At 36.6% G+C, this 15,527-nt stretch overlaps 1 protein-coding gene and 1 pseudogene across 1 annotated transcript; one reads left to right on the top strand and one right to left on the bottom strand.

Moving 5' to 3' along the window:
- The first annotated feature begins 486 nt into the window (after window positions 1-486).
- On the top strand, window positions 487-4,072 carry LOC112776392 (uncharacterized; annotated as a pseudogene).
- A 1,032-nt stretch (window positions 4,073-5,104) lies between these two features.
- LOC112776393 (uncharacterized) lies at window positions 5,105-6,850 on the bottom strand. The gene has a single exon (XM_025820546.3). The coding sequence runs from the start codon at window positions 6,848-6,850 to the stop codon at window positions 5,105-5,107; it is 1,746 nt and encodes a 581-aa protein (XP_025676331.2).
- Between the last annotated feature and the right edge of the window lie 8,677 nt (window positions 6,851-15,527).

Raw genomic sequence — 15,527 nt, 5'->3', positions numbered from 1 at the left:
TTTAAAACTTCTAAAATTTAAATATTTAAAACCTAAGTATAAAAAAGAAAATCTGAAATAATACTTTCGTTTTTAATATTTTATCTTTATTTAGTTTTAATTATATATTCTGATAAAAATATTAAATATGTCTAAAATGGAAACATATAAAATTTAGATATAAAAATATTTAAAATAATATCTTTTTTTTAATAATTTTTCATTTTTTATTGTGCATTTTCAAAAAGAAAAATTTAAAAATTTTAAATTTTAAATATCTAAAATTTAAATATAAGAAATTAAAAATAATATATTTTTTTTATTGTGGTTAAATTTTAAACTTTTTATTATATTTTAAATATATTTTTGTTAAATTAAAAAAAATTTATTTTTATTTAATTTTAAATATTTGTTTTCAGTTGATTTTAGATATTTTTATTAGTTGCGCTGCTTCGAATAATTGCAGCGCAACTATTATTGACGGATACCCTAATTGGTACCTAGCATGATTGGAGCTTTTCTGGCGTTGCTTCTACCGCCGTCTAGTCGTCTTCCCTCTTCCGTTTTAAAAATTTGCCTCCCAAAATTTTGCATCTGTTTTTCATTTCCCGCTTTAATACCGTCCTCTCTTTTTCCCACTCTCACACACACAGTGACCACTCTTCTTACACTACTCGTTCGTGCGCCCTCTCTCTCTCTCTCTCTCTCTCTCTCTGGAACCCTGTTATTCAGTGAAGCTACTGTTAGGTTTGTTCCATTCTCTTCTACTCGTGTCGCTATACGTTGATCACTAAGCGTTAGGGTTATGTTAACTCAAGCTACTCTTTTTGGTTATGTTTCTATGCTCCTTCTCTGTTAACTCAAGCTTTCATTTCATACGCGCCTGCTTTTTTCTATTTCTAACTTGTATTCAGAAGCTTTTTCATTTCTCACTCTTCTCCGTCTTTTTTCAGTCTAATGTTTAATACTGAATGCGTAACTTGTATCTGTGTATATGGAACTTCTGTCTTTTACTTTTTTTTCCCTGTGTAATGTAAGTAATTTCTGGTTTGTTTACTTGCACTTTGAAATAGGTACTAGGGTTCAGACCAAAATCCCAGGCTTCATTGTTTATGAAAATGTATGCCCTAACTTTTTCCCTCGAAAAAAAACGTTTCAGTTCAAAATGAGATGCAATTTGAGTTTGCTAGTTATTCAATAGATTATGGATACAATGGTAGATTTTATATTATACTATCATGTTCCTAGAATTTAGGGTTTGTCTTCTTTCTCTCATTCTTGAAACCTGGGCATTTTGTTATCATTAGAATCGTAATAACCGAATTTGAAATTTGAACTGTTGTCAACTTGTCATGCACTCTAAATTCATTTGGGGGTTTAACTCGATTGTGCATTGGGATTAGCCTAATTTGGGTTTTAAATTGAATTATGATAGATTATAGATTATATCAACATATCTTGTTGTTTTGACTGCTTTTGATTAAAAGAAATTATATATAAAAATATATCTTTCACTTGTTTGCCTTTACCTAATTGCTTGTTTCAGAATGTATAATGTTCTTGTGTACGTGTTTGCATGCATGAATCATGCTAATGCTTTGTATTGGTGGTTTGACATAATTTTATCTTGTTTTGCTTGTGTTAATCAGGTTAAAATATTGTGCTGCTTGTGGAATGTAAGCAGCAATTACAAGAAGTTGGAATTTCTACATTTTACTGTGAGATTGAGAGTGCTAGGCTGATTGGATACTGATACCAATTTGCAGCCATGGAGTGTAACAGGGATGAGGCATTGAGGGCTAAGGAAGTTGCTGAAAGTAAAATGCAACAGGGTGACTTTCAAGGGGGGCTCAAGTTTGCTCTGAAGGCAAAGAAAATGTATACCGATGTTGAAAACATTGCTCAGATCCTTACAATTTGTGAGGTTCACAATGCAGCACAGAACAAACTTACTGGTGGAACTGACATGGACTGGTATGCTATTCTTCAGACAGAACAATTGGCCGATGAAGCAACCATAAAGAAGCATTATCGGAAGCTTGCACTACTCCTTCATCCTGATAAGAACAAATTTCCTGGTGCAGAAGCTGCTTTCAAGTTGATTGGGGAAGCCAACAGAGTGTTGGGTGACCAAGCAAAACGTTCTGTGTATGACATGAAATATCAGGTCTCTGTGAAACCTGCATTCACTGCAAGAAATGTTCAAAATGCAACAAATTATCAGAACAGTTATTTTCCAAACCCCACCTTTGGTAATGGCCATCATCAGCCCGAACCACAGTTATTTTGGGCATCTTGCCCACATTGTAGTACTAAGTGCCCATACTACAAAAACATTTTGAACACAACCTTACATTGTTATAAATGTTTCAATACCTTTCATGCTTTGGGGAACCAGAATGTCTCACCAGCGTATACAGGGGCAGCATTTACTATCCATAAGGAAGCTCGAAAGAAGGGTGCCCGAAAACCTGCTTCAAAAAGTAATGGTGGAGGAAATGCAGAGAACTCCGTGCCAGTGTCTATGAAGAAATGTGCTGCTAATGGAGTTGGTGGGCATCATAAAAGTCGAAAGAGTAATGATGGCTCTGCGGCTAGAGGGCAACCAAAGCGCAATGTTTCTGCATCTAAAGGGACCAAAACAACTGAATCACAGCACCCAACAAATGTTGGAAGTAAGAGAGTGAGACAGTCAGCCCCAGATCCAAGAGAAAATTTCAACTATTGCAATGGCAAAGGCAAAGCAGATGCCAACGTTCAGGAGAATGGGGTTGATCCTTCTACACTTAATGCTAGGAGATCTTCTAGGCAAAGGGTGCATGTTTCATATGTTGAAAGCGATGATAATGATGATTTGGAGAGCCCTTCCAAAAAGGAAGAGCCTGCAGGTGGAGGGTTGTCCAATAACAGTAATCCTGCTAGTTCTGCTGCTGGGGTAACCGATCAGAATGGAAAGGTGAGAAGTGAAGTTTGTGATCCACCTGAAGAAGCATTTTCACAGAACAAAAGCAAAATTGGGCACTCTCATATTCAAAGGGAGATGTCCAATGCAGATCCTGGTCTTAGAACCTCAAAAGAGGACCACTGCTCTCCATTTAATTCAAATGGCCCGTCTGATGCGGAGTACATTATTTGTCCTGATGCAGAATTCAATAATTTTGAGAAGCACAAGGCTGAGGAATGTTTTGCTGTTAATCAATTCTGGGCTATTTATGATCCTGCTGATGCTATGCCAAGATTTTATGCTCTCATAAAGAAAGTGTTCTCCCCTTTCAAGCTTGTGATTACTTGGTTAGAACCTGACCCAGGTAATGAAAGTGAGATTGATTGGCATAATGCAGATTTGCCTGTTGCTTGTGGTAAGTTCAGACTTTCTGGTTCTCAGAACACTACAGATGCTTGTATGTTTTCTCACCAAATAGGCTGTTTGAAAGGAAGTACCAGAGGTTCTTATCTGATATATCCCAAGAAGGGAGAAACTTGGGCAATTTTCATGGATTGGGATATCAAATGGAGTTCAAATCCAGAAGATCATTCAAATTATAAATTCGATTTTGTGGAAATCCTATCAAATTTCACTGAAAATGTTGGCACTGAAGTTGCTTTTCTCAGTAAAGTTCAAGGATTTATCAGCGTCTTTCAGAAAAATGAGAATGGAAAGAACACATTTTCCATTCCACCTAATGAGTTATATCGGTTCTCGCATCAAATTCCGTCATGCAAGATGACTGGTAGTGAAAGGGAAGGTGTTCCTAGAGGTTCTTTTGAATTTGATCCTGCTGCCGTTCCTCTTGATCTCCTTGGGAGGTCGTGATTAACTGATTATGATGTTAAGAGGGAGAATGGAATGTTTAACGTTAATAGTATAAGGATAGTGGTGCTGTTTAGAGATTCTCAATCTTCTGACATTCAACAAGGGGACAGCAACATACGTATACAAATTAGTGGTCTTGACTAAGAAAGACGAGGTAGTGCTACTGCTATTGAGAGGGTAACACATCCCAAGAAACATTGAAAAAAAAAAAGAAAAAGAAAAAAGAGGGGGACGTGTTTCCCCATTTGCTAGTGTTATGAATTTTGATTAGTTATTGAAGATGCTGTCTTATGTACATCTATTTGTTAGGCATAACTTTGTCTGATGTTTTGTTGTGGTTTGACATTCATGTGGTTGGAGAAATATGACGTGTTCTTTTACGCTCTTGTAGAATCATGCTTTTTAGTTTTTACTCATCAAGCTCAACAATTTTTATTTTTTAACAGTAAGCTCAACATCTTAAATCATGATATCATGTAGAGAAATTGCAGAATGGTATTAACGTTGTATTTGGCGTGACCCATTATTTTTGTTCCTTTTTGGTTCACTTCATATTTAAAAACATAATCGAGACGGGCAAGGATATTTCATTACTTAAACAGTTTATTCGCTCATTGTTGCCTATGCAACTTAACTGTCCAATTGCTTATTGCTCAATCCTTTGTCATAACTCACAAATAAGCATGCTGCATGCACCAATAAATCTTACGGATTGATTTACCTTAGTATTTTTCCCCGCAAACAAATTAACGCAAGGCCAAAATCCGCTACACAAGTTCTAATGCTTTTGTACCCACAACTCATGATTTTTTTTTCCACCAAAAATAATGCCAACTCCTAGCATGATATAATCAACTACAAAAAGTCAAGAAATAATTGAAAGAGACTGGTAAACATCTTTTCCTTTTCTACCATTTAATTTTTTATTTTTCAATTTAATACCTGATAATTGCATTTTTCTCGTATGAAAGATAGGGGGATGGGAAACAAAGCTGTGAAGGGTGAAGATCATTTGTGGAGGGCAAAATCTCTTCCTCCTTAAAAGAAATTTTCCGGAACAAAGTTGTCTCAGCATTGATTCTTGGAACATGCAGAATAAAACAACAGAAACTGTTATTAACACCAAAATAGCACATTGCTCATTTCATTATGAATATCAGGCATATATTCCAACATGTTCTTTAACTCACTACAAATTATCCAGATCTTATTCACTACAGGTTAGCTAGTTCTTATGTCGTAGTATAGAAGGTAAGCGTTGATCCTGTTACCAAAATGGCTCATCTAAGAAGAGGAAAGAGGTGCAACCGATCAGCGTCCTCTAGCAGCATACGCGGCAAACACCGCAGCGAAAATTGTAGTTGCAGAGGATATCACAGTCCACAAGTTCCTATTCTTATGTGCCTCGGACACAGACTTATGCAGCGATTCAAGCTGTTGTTTCATGTCATCTACCATCTCATCCTTGTTCTTGAATGCCTTCCTTATTGCGTCAAGCTCTTCGACGAATGGTTGAACATCTTCCTCTATCTTCTTCCCATCGGTTACTACTTCCTCTATCAAACCATCCTTGCTTTGACACACAAGTGCAGAAGTGTTCTTCAACAATGCCAAGGCCAAGTTTGAATTAACACAGGAAAGCTCAATTTTAGCTCTCAAATCATCCGTCACTCTTTGAGCCTCGACAAGGTTCTTCTGCAATGCGTTCCTTTCCTTTGACAATGCATCTACATGGCCTTCTATCATCTTGTTCTTCTCTATTAGCTTCTCTCGTTCTGTTCTCATCTGATCCAACTCGGTCTCAGCTTGCTGGAGTCTTTCCTCCATCCCAGCAACTTGCAACACCAAATTCTCCACTTTGCTCTTCTCCTCAAAAAATGCCTTTCTGATGTTATCCTTCTCAACCACCACTCCATCAAAGGAGCCTCTATAGCGTTCAACTTCGGTTAACAACACTTGGTTTCTCTCTTCAGACTCTTTACATGACTCTTTCAGCTTCTCCAAAGCATCCCTCAGTCTAACCACTTCTCCCTGCATCTCCACAATTTCATCCTCCCGCTGAGCTTTCACTTGCTCAATTTCGTCCCTCACTCTAATCACCACATCAATCTCTTGCTGCTTTGCCTCCAACTCCTTCCGAACTGTGCCTAGAACCTTCTCAACACCATCTTTACTCTCATTCAACGCCTCAATTCTCTTCTCCAATTCTTCTTTCTCATTCACCAATGCCCTCACTTCCATCTCCATCTCCTTTTCCTTAGTCGCTGCCGCGCCAAGGCTCTCTTCCAGCTCCCTAATCCTCCCCCGCATCCAAGCCTCTTCCCCTTTCAAACCCTTCAAAGACTCGTTCAATTCCTTAATCTCCAATTCAAGACCAACGATCGTCGACTCATACTTCTTTTTCGCCCTCTCAATCTCATTCTTCTCCCTCACAGCACGTTCAATATCCTCCTTCAATTTCCCAATCACAGCATCACCCTTCTCACGTGACCTCACAGACAAATCCCTCTCCTTCTTCAAGTCCTCAATTTCCCTCTCTTTCACATTTCCTTCCTCCACCAACCTCTCGCGTTGTAATCGAAGCTTCTCCGCTTCCTCCCGAACAGTCCTCTCTCTCATCTCAGCTTCTAGAAGCTTCTCTCTCACACTCCTAACCTCGCGAACAGCACATTCAAGCTCACTCCTCAAACCGTCCCTCTCCTCATTCAACCGAATACTAAGCTCGCTCGCCTCTCGCTTCAAAGCGACGACGTCGTTTCGCTCAGCCACGACCTCGTCAAAGCGGAGACTCATCTCCCTGGCCTGCGTCTCCGCGAACGCGAGGAGGACGTGTTGCTCGACTTCCAAGGTTGCTTGTTTATCCGCCGTAACGGAAAGCGTCTCCTTAACGGCGCCGTTTTCGGAAGCGTAACGGTCGAGCTTGGACTGCAAAGCTTTGTTGGCTTCAATGAGGGAGTCCAACTGATGCCTCTTGTCGGTGGTTTCTTGGAGGAGCCTGGCGTTGAGGTTCTTGAGATTCTGAATCTGCGCTGAGTTAGTTTCACTTTCTTGTTCCATTTTTTGTGTTGTCCGCGGCGGGTCTTGGTCTTGGTGTGGTTCTTGAGGGATGGGTTTCTTTTTGGCCATACTAGAGAGGAGGGTGGTGGGGGCTACGGGGTTAAGACTTAAGAAAGAAAGGAGGGATTTTGCATTTTAGGGTTCTAATTATATTTTTGTTTTGTTTAATTAATTTTTGTGGCTTTGGATATGGAAATCCAATCGAATCCAGTTGGGGGATGTGTTATGTATGGAGGACGACTCTGTATTGGATTTGAGGAGAGGGAAGAGAAGGGCGGTATTTGTTGTCTTTAGGTATTCAATATTATGGGCCCAAACCCACGTCATGTTTATGGTAATTCTCCCCAAAATAAATGCGTAGGATATTTTGCTATTCACAGCAGATTCAGCCACTCATTTATCTGTGTATTTACCTATGTATCTCGAAAACTACAATCTACACTCATGTTATTTTCTTTATTTTTTTCGGGTGAAACAGGGCACATCATTCGATGATCCCTAGCATTTGAATTATTTAATAGTTTCACATTTAAATACATTTTTTAAATTTTTTAACGGAAAAGTTCAACATCTATATAAAAAATACATAGATATTATTTAAGTAACTTTTTCCATTCGCGCATTCTCCCATCTCACAGTCGTTTGTTATACACGCGCCTCATATAACGTATATAACGTAAACTTTTTCTGCATAATAAACTTTTCTTAACGTAAACCTTTCTCAACGTAAACCTCCTTCTTCTTCTTCTTCTTCTTCTTCTTCTTCTTCAACCTAATAAAATTTCTTGTTCTCTGCATTATGGATCTGGATTGACTTTGACGTAATTAGCTTCATCGTTCTTCTTCTTCTTTGTTTTTTTCTTCGATCTGGACTTTTGAATTAAAACAATGAATGAATCAACTTCAAATCAGTTGAATGAGTGCGATTTAGATTATTCTTCGGAAATGCATCAATTTGATGAGGTTTGGATTATTGAATTTTGAATCGAATTCAATTGAATGCAATTGCTAATTTTATTTGAATTGAATTAAATGGTTGGAGGTGATCTGAATCTGAATTGAATTGAATTGATAATATATAAATTGTAGACAGAGTTGTTTCGAATTTGGTTTTGTATAATGGATTATCTTTCGTTTACTGTGACGGTTCGGTAAGTATTATAGAATTGTTTTACCGTTAATGACGTTTTCGGTTCACCGTGCAGATCAGCTGTGTTGTGGATAAAAGATTTGTCCTAAAGGTGGGGATGATTTTTGAGACACTAGAAGAAACTGCAAAGTTCTATAAACATTATTCCAAACTTGCCAGTTTTTCTACCAAAATAAGGAATACGACTCGGGATGGAGACAAAATTAAGAATCAACTAATTGTATGCACCAGAGAGGGGAGGTGGAAATCCAAGATATCTCCAACTCTGAAGACAAACCCCTCAGCTGGGCTAAACTGTCCAGCCAGAATTTATGTACACATGAAGGACGTTGGTCTTTGGACAATTTCCAAAGTTGTTTTGAATCACTCACATCCTTGCTGTCCAGAACAGGCAGAGATGCTCAAACAACACATGGATCTTAGCATGTTTGTGCGTCGCACCATTGAAACCCATGAGGAAGCTGGAATCAGACCGAGCAAAACTTACCAATCATTTGTGGCAGCAGCTGGCAGCCACCGTGAACTAGGTTTTATAGAAAAAGACGTGAGGAATTACATCACAAGGGAAGTACGGAATTTTTCCGAAGAAGACGATGCCAAAGAATTTGGGAAGTACCTACTAAGAATGATAGAGAAGAACCAAAATTTCTTCTTCGAGCTCAACCTTGAAGGCGATCACTGCATCAAACATGCATTTTGGGCCGATGCAAGAAGTAGGGCTGCATTTGAGTATTTTAGAGACGTGGTTTCATTTGACACCACCTATAATACAAACAGGTATTTCGTTTAGTGACGTATATTTTCATGTTCTTTGAATGTATATCTTTTGGTTTACCACGGTCTTGGCGCGCTTATTTATGCAGGTACAATTTGGTTTTAGGTTCTTTTGTTGGCGTGAATTACCACGGCTAGTCGACACTTCTCGGATGTGCGCTGATGAAAAATGAGGACATTCAATCATTCAAATGGCTATTTGAGTGTTGGCTACGTTGCATGGGAGGGAAGGCACCAAAAGGCATTCTTACTGATCAATGCGCATCGATTCAAAGGGCAATTGAGCTATGCATGCTAACAACAATTCACCGCTGGTGTATCTGGCACATCATGAAGAAGATCCCAAACAAACTAAACGGCTACAAGGGACACATTGATATTAAACAAGAGGTGAGCCATGTTGTTTGAAACTCGTACACAAAAGAAGCATTTGACAGAAACTGGAATGATTTCCTCACAAAGTATGGCCTCGGAGGCAACAAGTGGCTTTTAGGTAATTGAGGTTTCAATTCGAATTATTTTCATGCTCATATCTTTTTTTCCCAAAGCATGCACTATTTTCGGTTCACCACACCTTATAGGTTCAGTTTATTTTGAGAAGCACACAAAGGAGCAAGAGCATGTATTCATTTTTCAACAAGTTCATAACACGGAATAGCTCCTTAAGACAATTCGTGAAGTAATACGACAATTGCCTAGCAAGTAGAGAGCAAGCAAAGAGAGAATTCGATGCTGCAGATTTTCACACCGTGATACCGTGTGCAACAAAATCAGTAATAGAGGCATAGTTTCAGCATCTATATACCCATCAGAAGTTCAGGGAAGTTCAAGCTCAATTCAGAGGTAAAGTGAATTGTATCACAAGATCAATGCGTTCCACCCTAGGTTTCACAACATATGAAGTCATGGAGCAGGTTTTCAACTCCAGATTCAACAAGTTTTTCGTCACCTACGACGCAGTATCACGAGACGTAAAGTGCCATTGCTTGCTGTTTGAGTCTAGGGGCATATTATACCGCCATTCCCTAAGCGTCCTAAGCTTTGAGCGAGTGGATAATGTGGCACCGAAATACATATTGGAACGCTGGAGCATACACACATCAAGAGTAGCCAAGATGAACCTCTACTGGAGCCGAGAAGTAAGAGATTTGACGAATTAGTGTTTTGGTCGCACAATATATGTGAATTTGCATATGAGTCTGAAGATTTGACCGGAATTCTACATCGGGCATTTGATAAGGTCATGGCGGAGGTGGAAGAATATCAAGAGAGAAGCAAAGAAAAAAGTTTGTTAACCCACGAAGAAGCGACATTAAGTAATGTGAATGACCTTAGCCCACCACGTGTCAAAACAAGAGGTCGACCCAAGAACAGACTTGGTTCAAACATGGAAAAAAAGATCTCAAATGCCATGAAGAAAAAAAAAAAGACAGCTCCAAGCGAGGTAAAATTGACTTGCTTTTGATTAGTTAAAAATTCAATTGTTCATTTTGCTAATATACAATTAATTATATCTTTTGTAGTTGAACCTTTTAGACTCCGGATCATCAATTCAGTCAAGTTCCACTATTTACAATGCACCAGATATGAATTATCAAAGAGAAGATTGTACAAGTTTTAGTTTTTATTAATGTAAATTTTTGTTCACCCATGAGCAAATTTCGGTTCACCATGGTTATAGCAGGATTAATTTCTGACTGTTGTTAGTGTCTAATGAATAGTCACTTTTTTGTGAAATTCTATATTGATATATGCAGTTTTTGGATTCGTCTAGTGTATTAATTTTTAAGTTGAATAATTAGAATTTGTTTTGAGAAATGGGAATCAGGTGTAGTGCTAGTTACATTTTTCGTGTGATTAATTAAACAAAAATTATTAAAAAATCTAAAAGAGTAACATAAATATTTTTAACTTACATTGGTGGAGTTTTAAAACTCTTTCTTGGATGGATTTTCAAGGTTTAGGGTTTTGGGTTTAAGGTTTTAGGGGTTTAGGGTTCAGGGTTCAGTGTTCAGGGTTCAAGGTTTAAAGTTTAGGGTTTAGGGTTTAAGGCTTAGGATTTAGAGGGTTTAGGGGTTAGGGTTTTAGGGGTTTAGGGTTTAGGGTTTAGGGTTTTAGAGGTTTAGGGTGTAGGGTTCAGGTGTTTCTGAAACTGAATATTGATAGAAACATTTTTTTGTAATTAGCTCTCAGAATTTCTCTATAGTATGTTTGCAACTTTCGGTTCGGCCAGTGTATTAATTTCGGTTCATTGTGTTTTTTGGTGTTACAAATGTATTGGTAAATACACCGATTACAATCACTGAGAACCTGGAATAAAACAGCAGTCAGACAGTTCCAAGAGATTTATAAATTAACATCTTAGATGAGTACATTGAATACATTGAAATAAGTGTTGATATTAAGATTAGATACATAGATTAGCATTTACATTAATATTCATATATATACATTGAAAGAAGCATTATTTGCTTTTTTAAACAAGTTACACAAAATATTGTTAAATACAACCAGTGAATCACAATATATCCTATTTACTATCTAAATCCCCATATGTGAATTTACAATAAGGGCTGGAGAGGGCAACAGATGGCTTTGACAGTCTTATTGCTTCAGATTTCCAAATCACTTGCTCTCTGATTTTGTTCATTTCATACAACAGAAGATTTGGACTATTTTGGTACCTTAAGTCATCAATCTCTTCCTACATTTCAATTGAAAGGAATTAGTTACATAACAAATGAACCCAACTGAAATAAGAAAAGAAAGAAGTTTATGAATTTAGAAAGTACTTACTTGTGTCCAAGCTCTATATTTATATCTCTTCCCGCTTTTGATCTTTCGTGGATCAATTGTTTCGAGCCATTTCATGACGTATATTCCACAATCATAGCTAAGTAAGAATTGAGTATAATACGATTAATAGTATACAAAATAAAATACATTAAATATAGCACTATAGAAGAGAAAGATTCTTACTCTGGACGTTGACCATTCAATTGGATATACTCTGCTTCTTTTTCCAGCCTATCTTCCATTAAGGGTTCCGCCCTAGCGTAAACCCTCATCTGAGAAATTATTAATCCCTGAAAGGGAAACAAAAATTAAAAAAATACATCAACAGTGAATGGAACACATTTCATGTACTAAATTATTTGAATAATTTACAAGAAAAATAACTTACAACAAATTTGTTCAGCATCACTCTTGATTCAGGTATATATTTTTCGGCCTATTGATAGGGTCAAGCACATAGAATTTCTTTTTATTGACATCAGCAATCCACAACCACCAATGAGCTCCATTGCAAATTGGTACAATTAGCTGAATTGTGGGTAAATGATAGAATATTTCAGTGGAAACAAATAACAAATGAGAGAATTATTGAAGAATTTTTAGAAATTACAACTTACAAATGGATGCGAAGCAAGTTTTCTTTTGTCAAGAAACTGACGGTGGTGGGCATACTACTCAATATCAAACCGGTATGCCTTGTTTGTCGTTTTATCAATGTACTCCATGCCATGTGTTCCCAACATAAAATTCTGCAAAAACGAAGATCAGTTAAATCAAATTTCCACCGAACCGAACACAATTCATATGATGAATATGACGTGAAAAATATTCAATCATGAAGAAAAATTTTTTCTTCATGGAAAAGAACTTAACACAACACATAACAATCAGGTGAATCAATATGAACATTCCCACCGAACCGAACAGCAATCAGTACAGAATAAGAAATTTAGCTTACCACAATATCCAGCGGCATAATGTATATTTGTTCCTGATACCGGCGAGTTTTGACTTGGTTGAGAATCATGCTATGTATACTGACCACCTACAAGTAGAAAATTTATGAGATATACTATATCAGAGTGTTTAGAAAAATAATTAACGTTAACGCAATTGGGAAAGAATTTACCGTAGCATGCACTTGTTCTTTGGGCATTAGAGACATGAAATATTCTCTTAACCCTTCGTAAAGTGCCTCATGTTTCAAGACAAATATTGCATCATATTCGTTGCTACTATCTTTTGTCTTTTTTACATGTGTCATCCAATGATAACACTTTTCTATCAACTCCTTTGAGATTTTTATTTTTTTCGGAGTTTTTAAAACTGCAGCAGCTGGTAAACGTGGCTCGGAAGTTGTTTCTTCAGCAAAATTTAATACTGTTGTTACTCCAGCATCTACTATCGTCTTGATGAGTGGATATTTTATACGCTTTTGGCATTATTTCATATAGTTTTTAGTATGTTTTGTTTAATTTTTATTAAGTTTTTATAGGTTTTAGTGTTAAATTCACATTTTTGGATTCTACTATGAGTTTGTGTATTTTTATGCAATTTCAGGTATTTTCTGGCTGAAATTGAGGAGTTGGAGCAAAAGTCTTATTCAGAGACAGAGAAAGCACTGCAGATGCTGTCCGGATCTGACCTCCTTGCACTCGAAAGAGATTTTCTAGAGCTACAGAAGTCCAAATAGAGCGTTCTCAATGGCTTTGGAAATCTGACTTCCAGAGCTTTCTGGCAATTTATAATAGTTCATACTTTTCTTCATGTTAGAAGGCCCAAAACTGACGCTAATGCCAACCTCCTGCCCCCTTTCAAGCGTCCAACGCCAAAGAAGAAGAGACCAATGTCTAAACGCCCAAAGAGGACCCCCTAGCCAGCGTTCAACACCCTTGAGGCCTCATAGCACGTGGATCTCATCAAAGCTCAGCCCAAACACTCACTAAGTGGGCCTTAGAAGTGAATTTTAGCACTAAAAAGACTGTTTTACCCTTACTAGTCATTAGTTTAGTATTTAAGGAGTATTTTACATCATCTACGAACACCTTTTACCATATTTTCATTTTATACATTATATTTTCTATCAGTATGAGTTTCTAAACCTCCTAGGTTGAGGGGAGGAGCCCTGCTGAGTTTTATAGATTAATAAAAGATTATTGTTCCTCTTTAATCCGCGTTTGATTCTCTATTCTAAGATGTATATTTGTTCTTCATCAATATGAATGCATTGAACTGGCATAAGGTTATCACATTCTACATGGATTCATTGTGCGTCTTTCATCGGACAATGATGAACCACCAGCTTGATTATGCATCTCTTAGACGGCTAATCCACAACTTCATTGGGGACTCGTCGAGACAACAGTTTAGCCGATTTACGGGGAGATTAGGGTCTTTGTGGTAAAGGCTAGAACCCAAAGGCGCAGCATCCTCCGATTCGGAAGATTCGACCTTGTCTGTGGCATTTTAAGTAGGATCACCAAGGAGAATGAACTGCAGAACCTTCTCCCTCAATCAAAATGGATCCGCACTAACCCTGGGGTTCAGATCTAGAGGAGTATTGGCGGTTGCTCAAACTAGCATCAATCACATACCGCCTACCATAGAAGAAATCATTCACAATTGAAGAAGACAGTAAGACCAGAGTTAATCTAGAAGGACAAAACAACTCCAAGCCTCATCCATCTAAGTTTTAAGATTATCATTCCAAACAATCAAACTGCATTTAAACATAAAATCCAACAACTTCTTGATCTGCCTGACTAAGACCTGCAAGATAACCATAGCTTGCTTCAAACTACAATCCTCGTGGGATCGACCTTAACTCGCTCAGGTATTACTTGGATGACCCAGTGCACTTGCTGGTACAGCTGTACGAAGGTGTGTTTTTGGCGCCGTTGCCGAGGATTGTTTGAGTTTGGACAACTGACAGATTATCTTGTTCCCTAGATCAGGTATTTTATTTTATTTTGTGAGTCTTTTATTTTTATTTTCTTCTTCCTATTTTCGAAAAAATAAAAAATATTTTCTTTTCTTAATCTTTTTTAATTGAGTTTTTGATTTTGTTCTTGGTCTTGCTTAAAGTTCGAATTTTTTTTTGTTTTCTTTCAAAATTTTTTTCAAAACCTTTTCTGTTTTTGGCTATGTATTTTCTTTTGACTTTTCTTACTTTGAGTCTTACCTATTTCTTGTTTTCTTTTTCAAATGTTTTTCAAAAATCTTTTCTTTTCTTTATTAATCTTTACCTTTTGTTTGAGTCTTTAGTTCTTGTTCTTGGTAAAAGTTTTGAATTTCTTGGTATCTTTTTCCAAAAAAATTTCAAAATTAGTGTCTTTTGTTTGATTCTTGTGTCAATCTTTAAGTTTGGTGTCTTCTTGTGTCTTTTTTTTTTAAATTTTCGAAAATTGTGTGTTTGTTTTTCAAAAATTTTGGGTTTGGTGTCTTTTGCATGTTCTTGTGTTCTTTGAATTTTTTGAGTCTTGTTCTTGGTGTTCTTTTTAATCTTCAAAGTGTTCTTGTGTTTTCTTTTTGTTTTGATCTTAAAATTTTTAAGTTTGGTGTCTCTTGGTGTTTGTCTTCAAATTTTCGAAAATTGAGTACTTTAGATCTAAAAATTTTAAGTTTGGTGTCTTGTTGTTATTTTTCTCTTTCCTCATTAAATTCAAAAATAAAAAAATATCTTTTCTTATTTTTTATTAATTTTTCAAAATTTTTAATTAAAAATTCAGATTTTAATTTCAAAATTTTTATCTTATCTTATCTTGGTTTTAAATTTCAAAATTCAAATCTTTTAAAAAATCTTACCTTTTTATCTTTCTTAAAAATTCAAAATTTTTTCTTATCTTATTTCAAAATTCAAATTTTAAAAATTAAACCTTTTCAAAATTCAAATCTTTTTCAAATTTTTATCTTATCTTGTTTCAACTTCAAAAATTCAAAATTCAAAGTTTAAATTTC

The sequence above is a fragment of the Arachis hypogaea genome, chromosome 19, assembly GCF_003086295.3.
Source record: "Arachis hypogaea cultivar Tifrunner chromosome 19, arahy.Tifrunner.gnm2.J5K5, whole genome shotgun sequence".
Lineage (NCBI taxonomy): Eukaryota > Viridiplantae > Streptophyta > Magnoliopsida > Fabales > Fabaceae > Arachis > Arachis hypogaea.
This window is presented reverse-complemented; position numbering and strand designations above follow the sequence as displayed.

What these genes read in the sequence shown, in the direction of transcription:
- LOC112776393 (XM_025820546.3), bottom strand. Translation starts at nt 6,850, where the DNA reads ATGGAACAAGAAAGTGAAACTAACTCAGCGCAGATTCAGAATCTCAAG.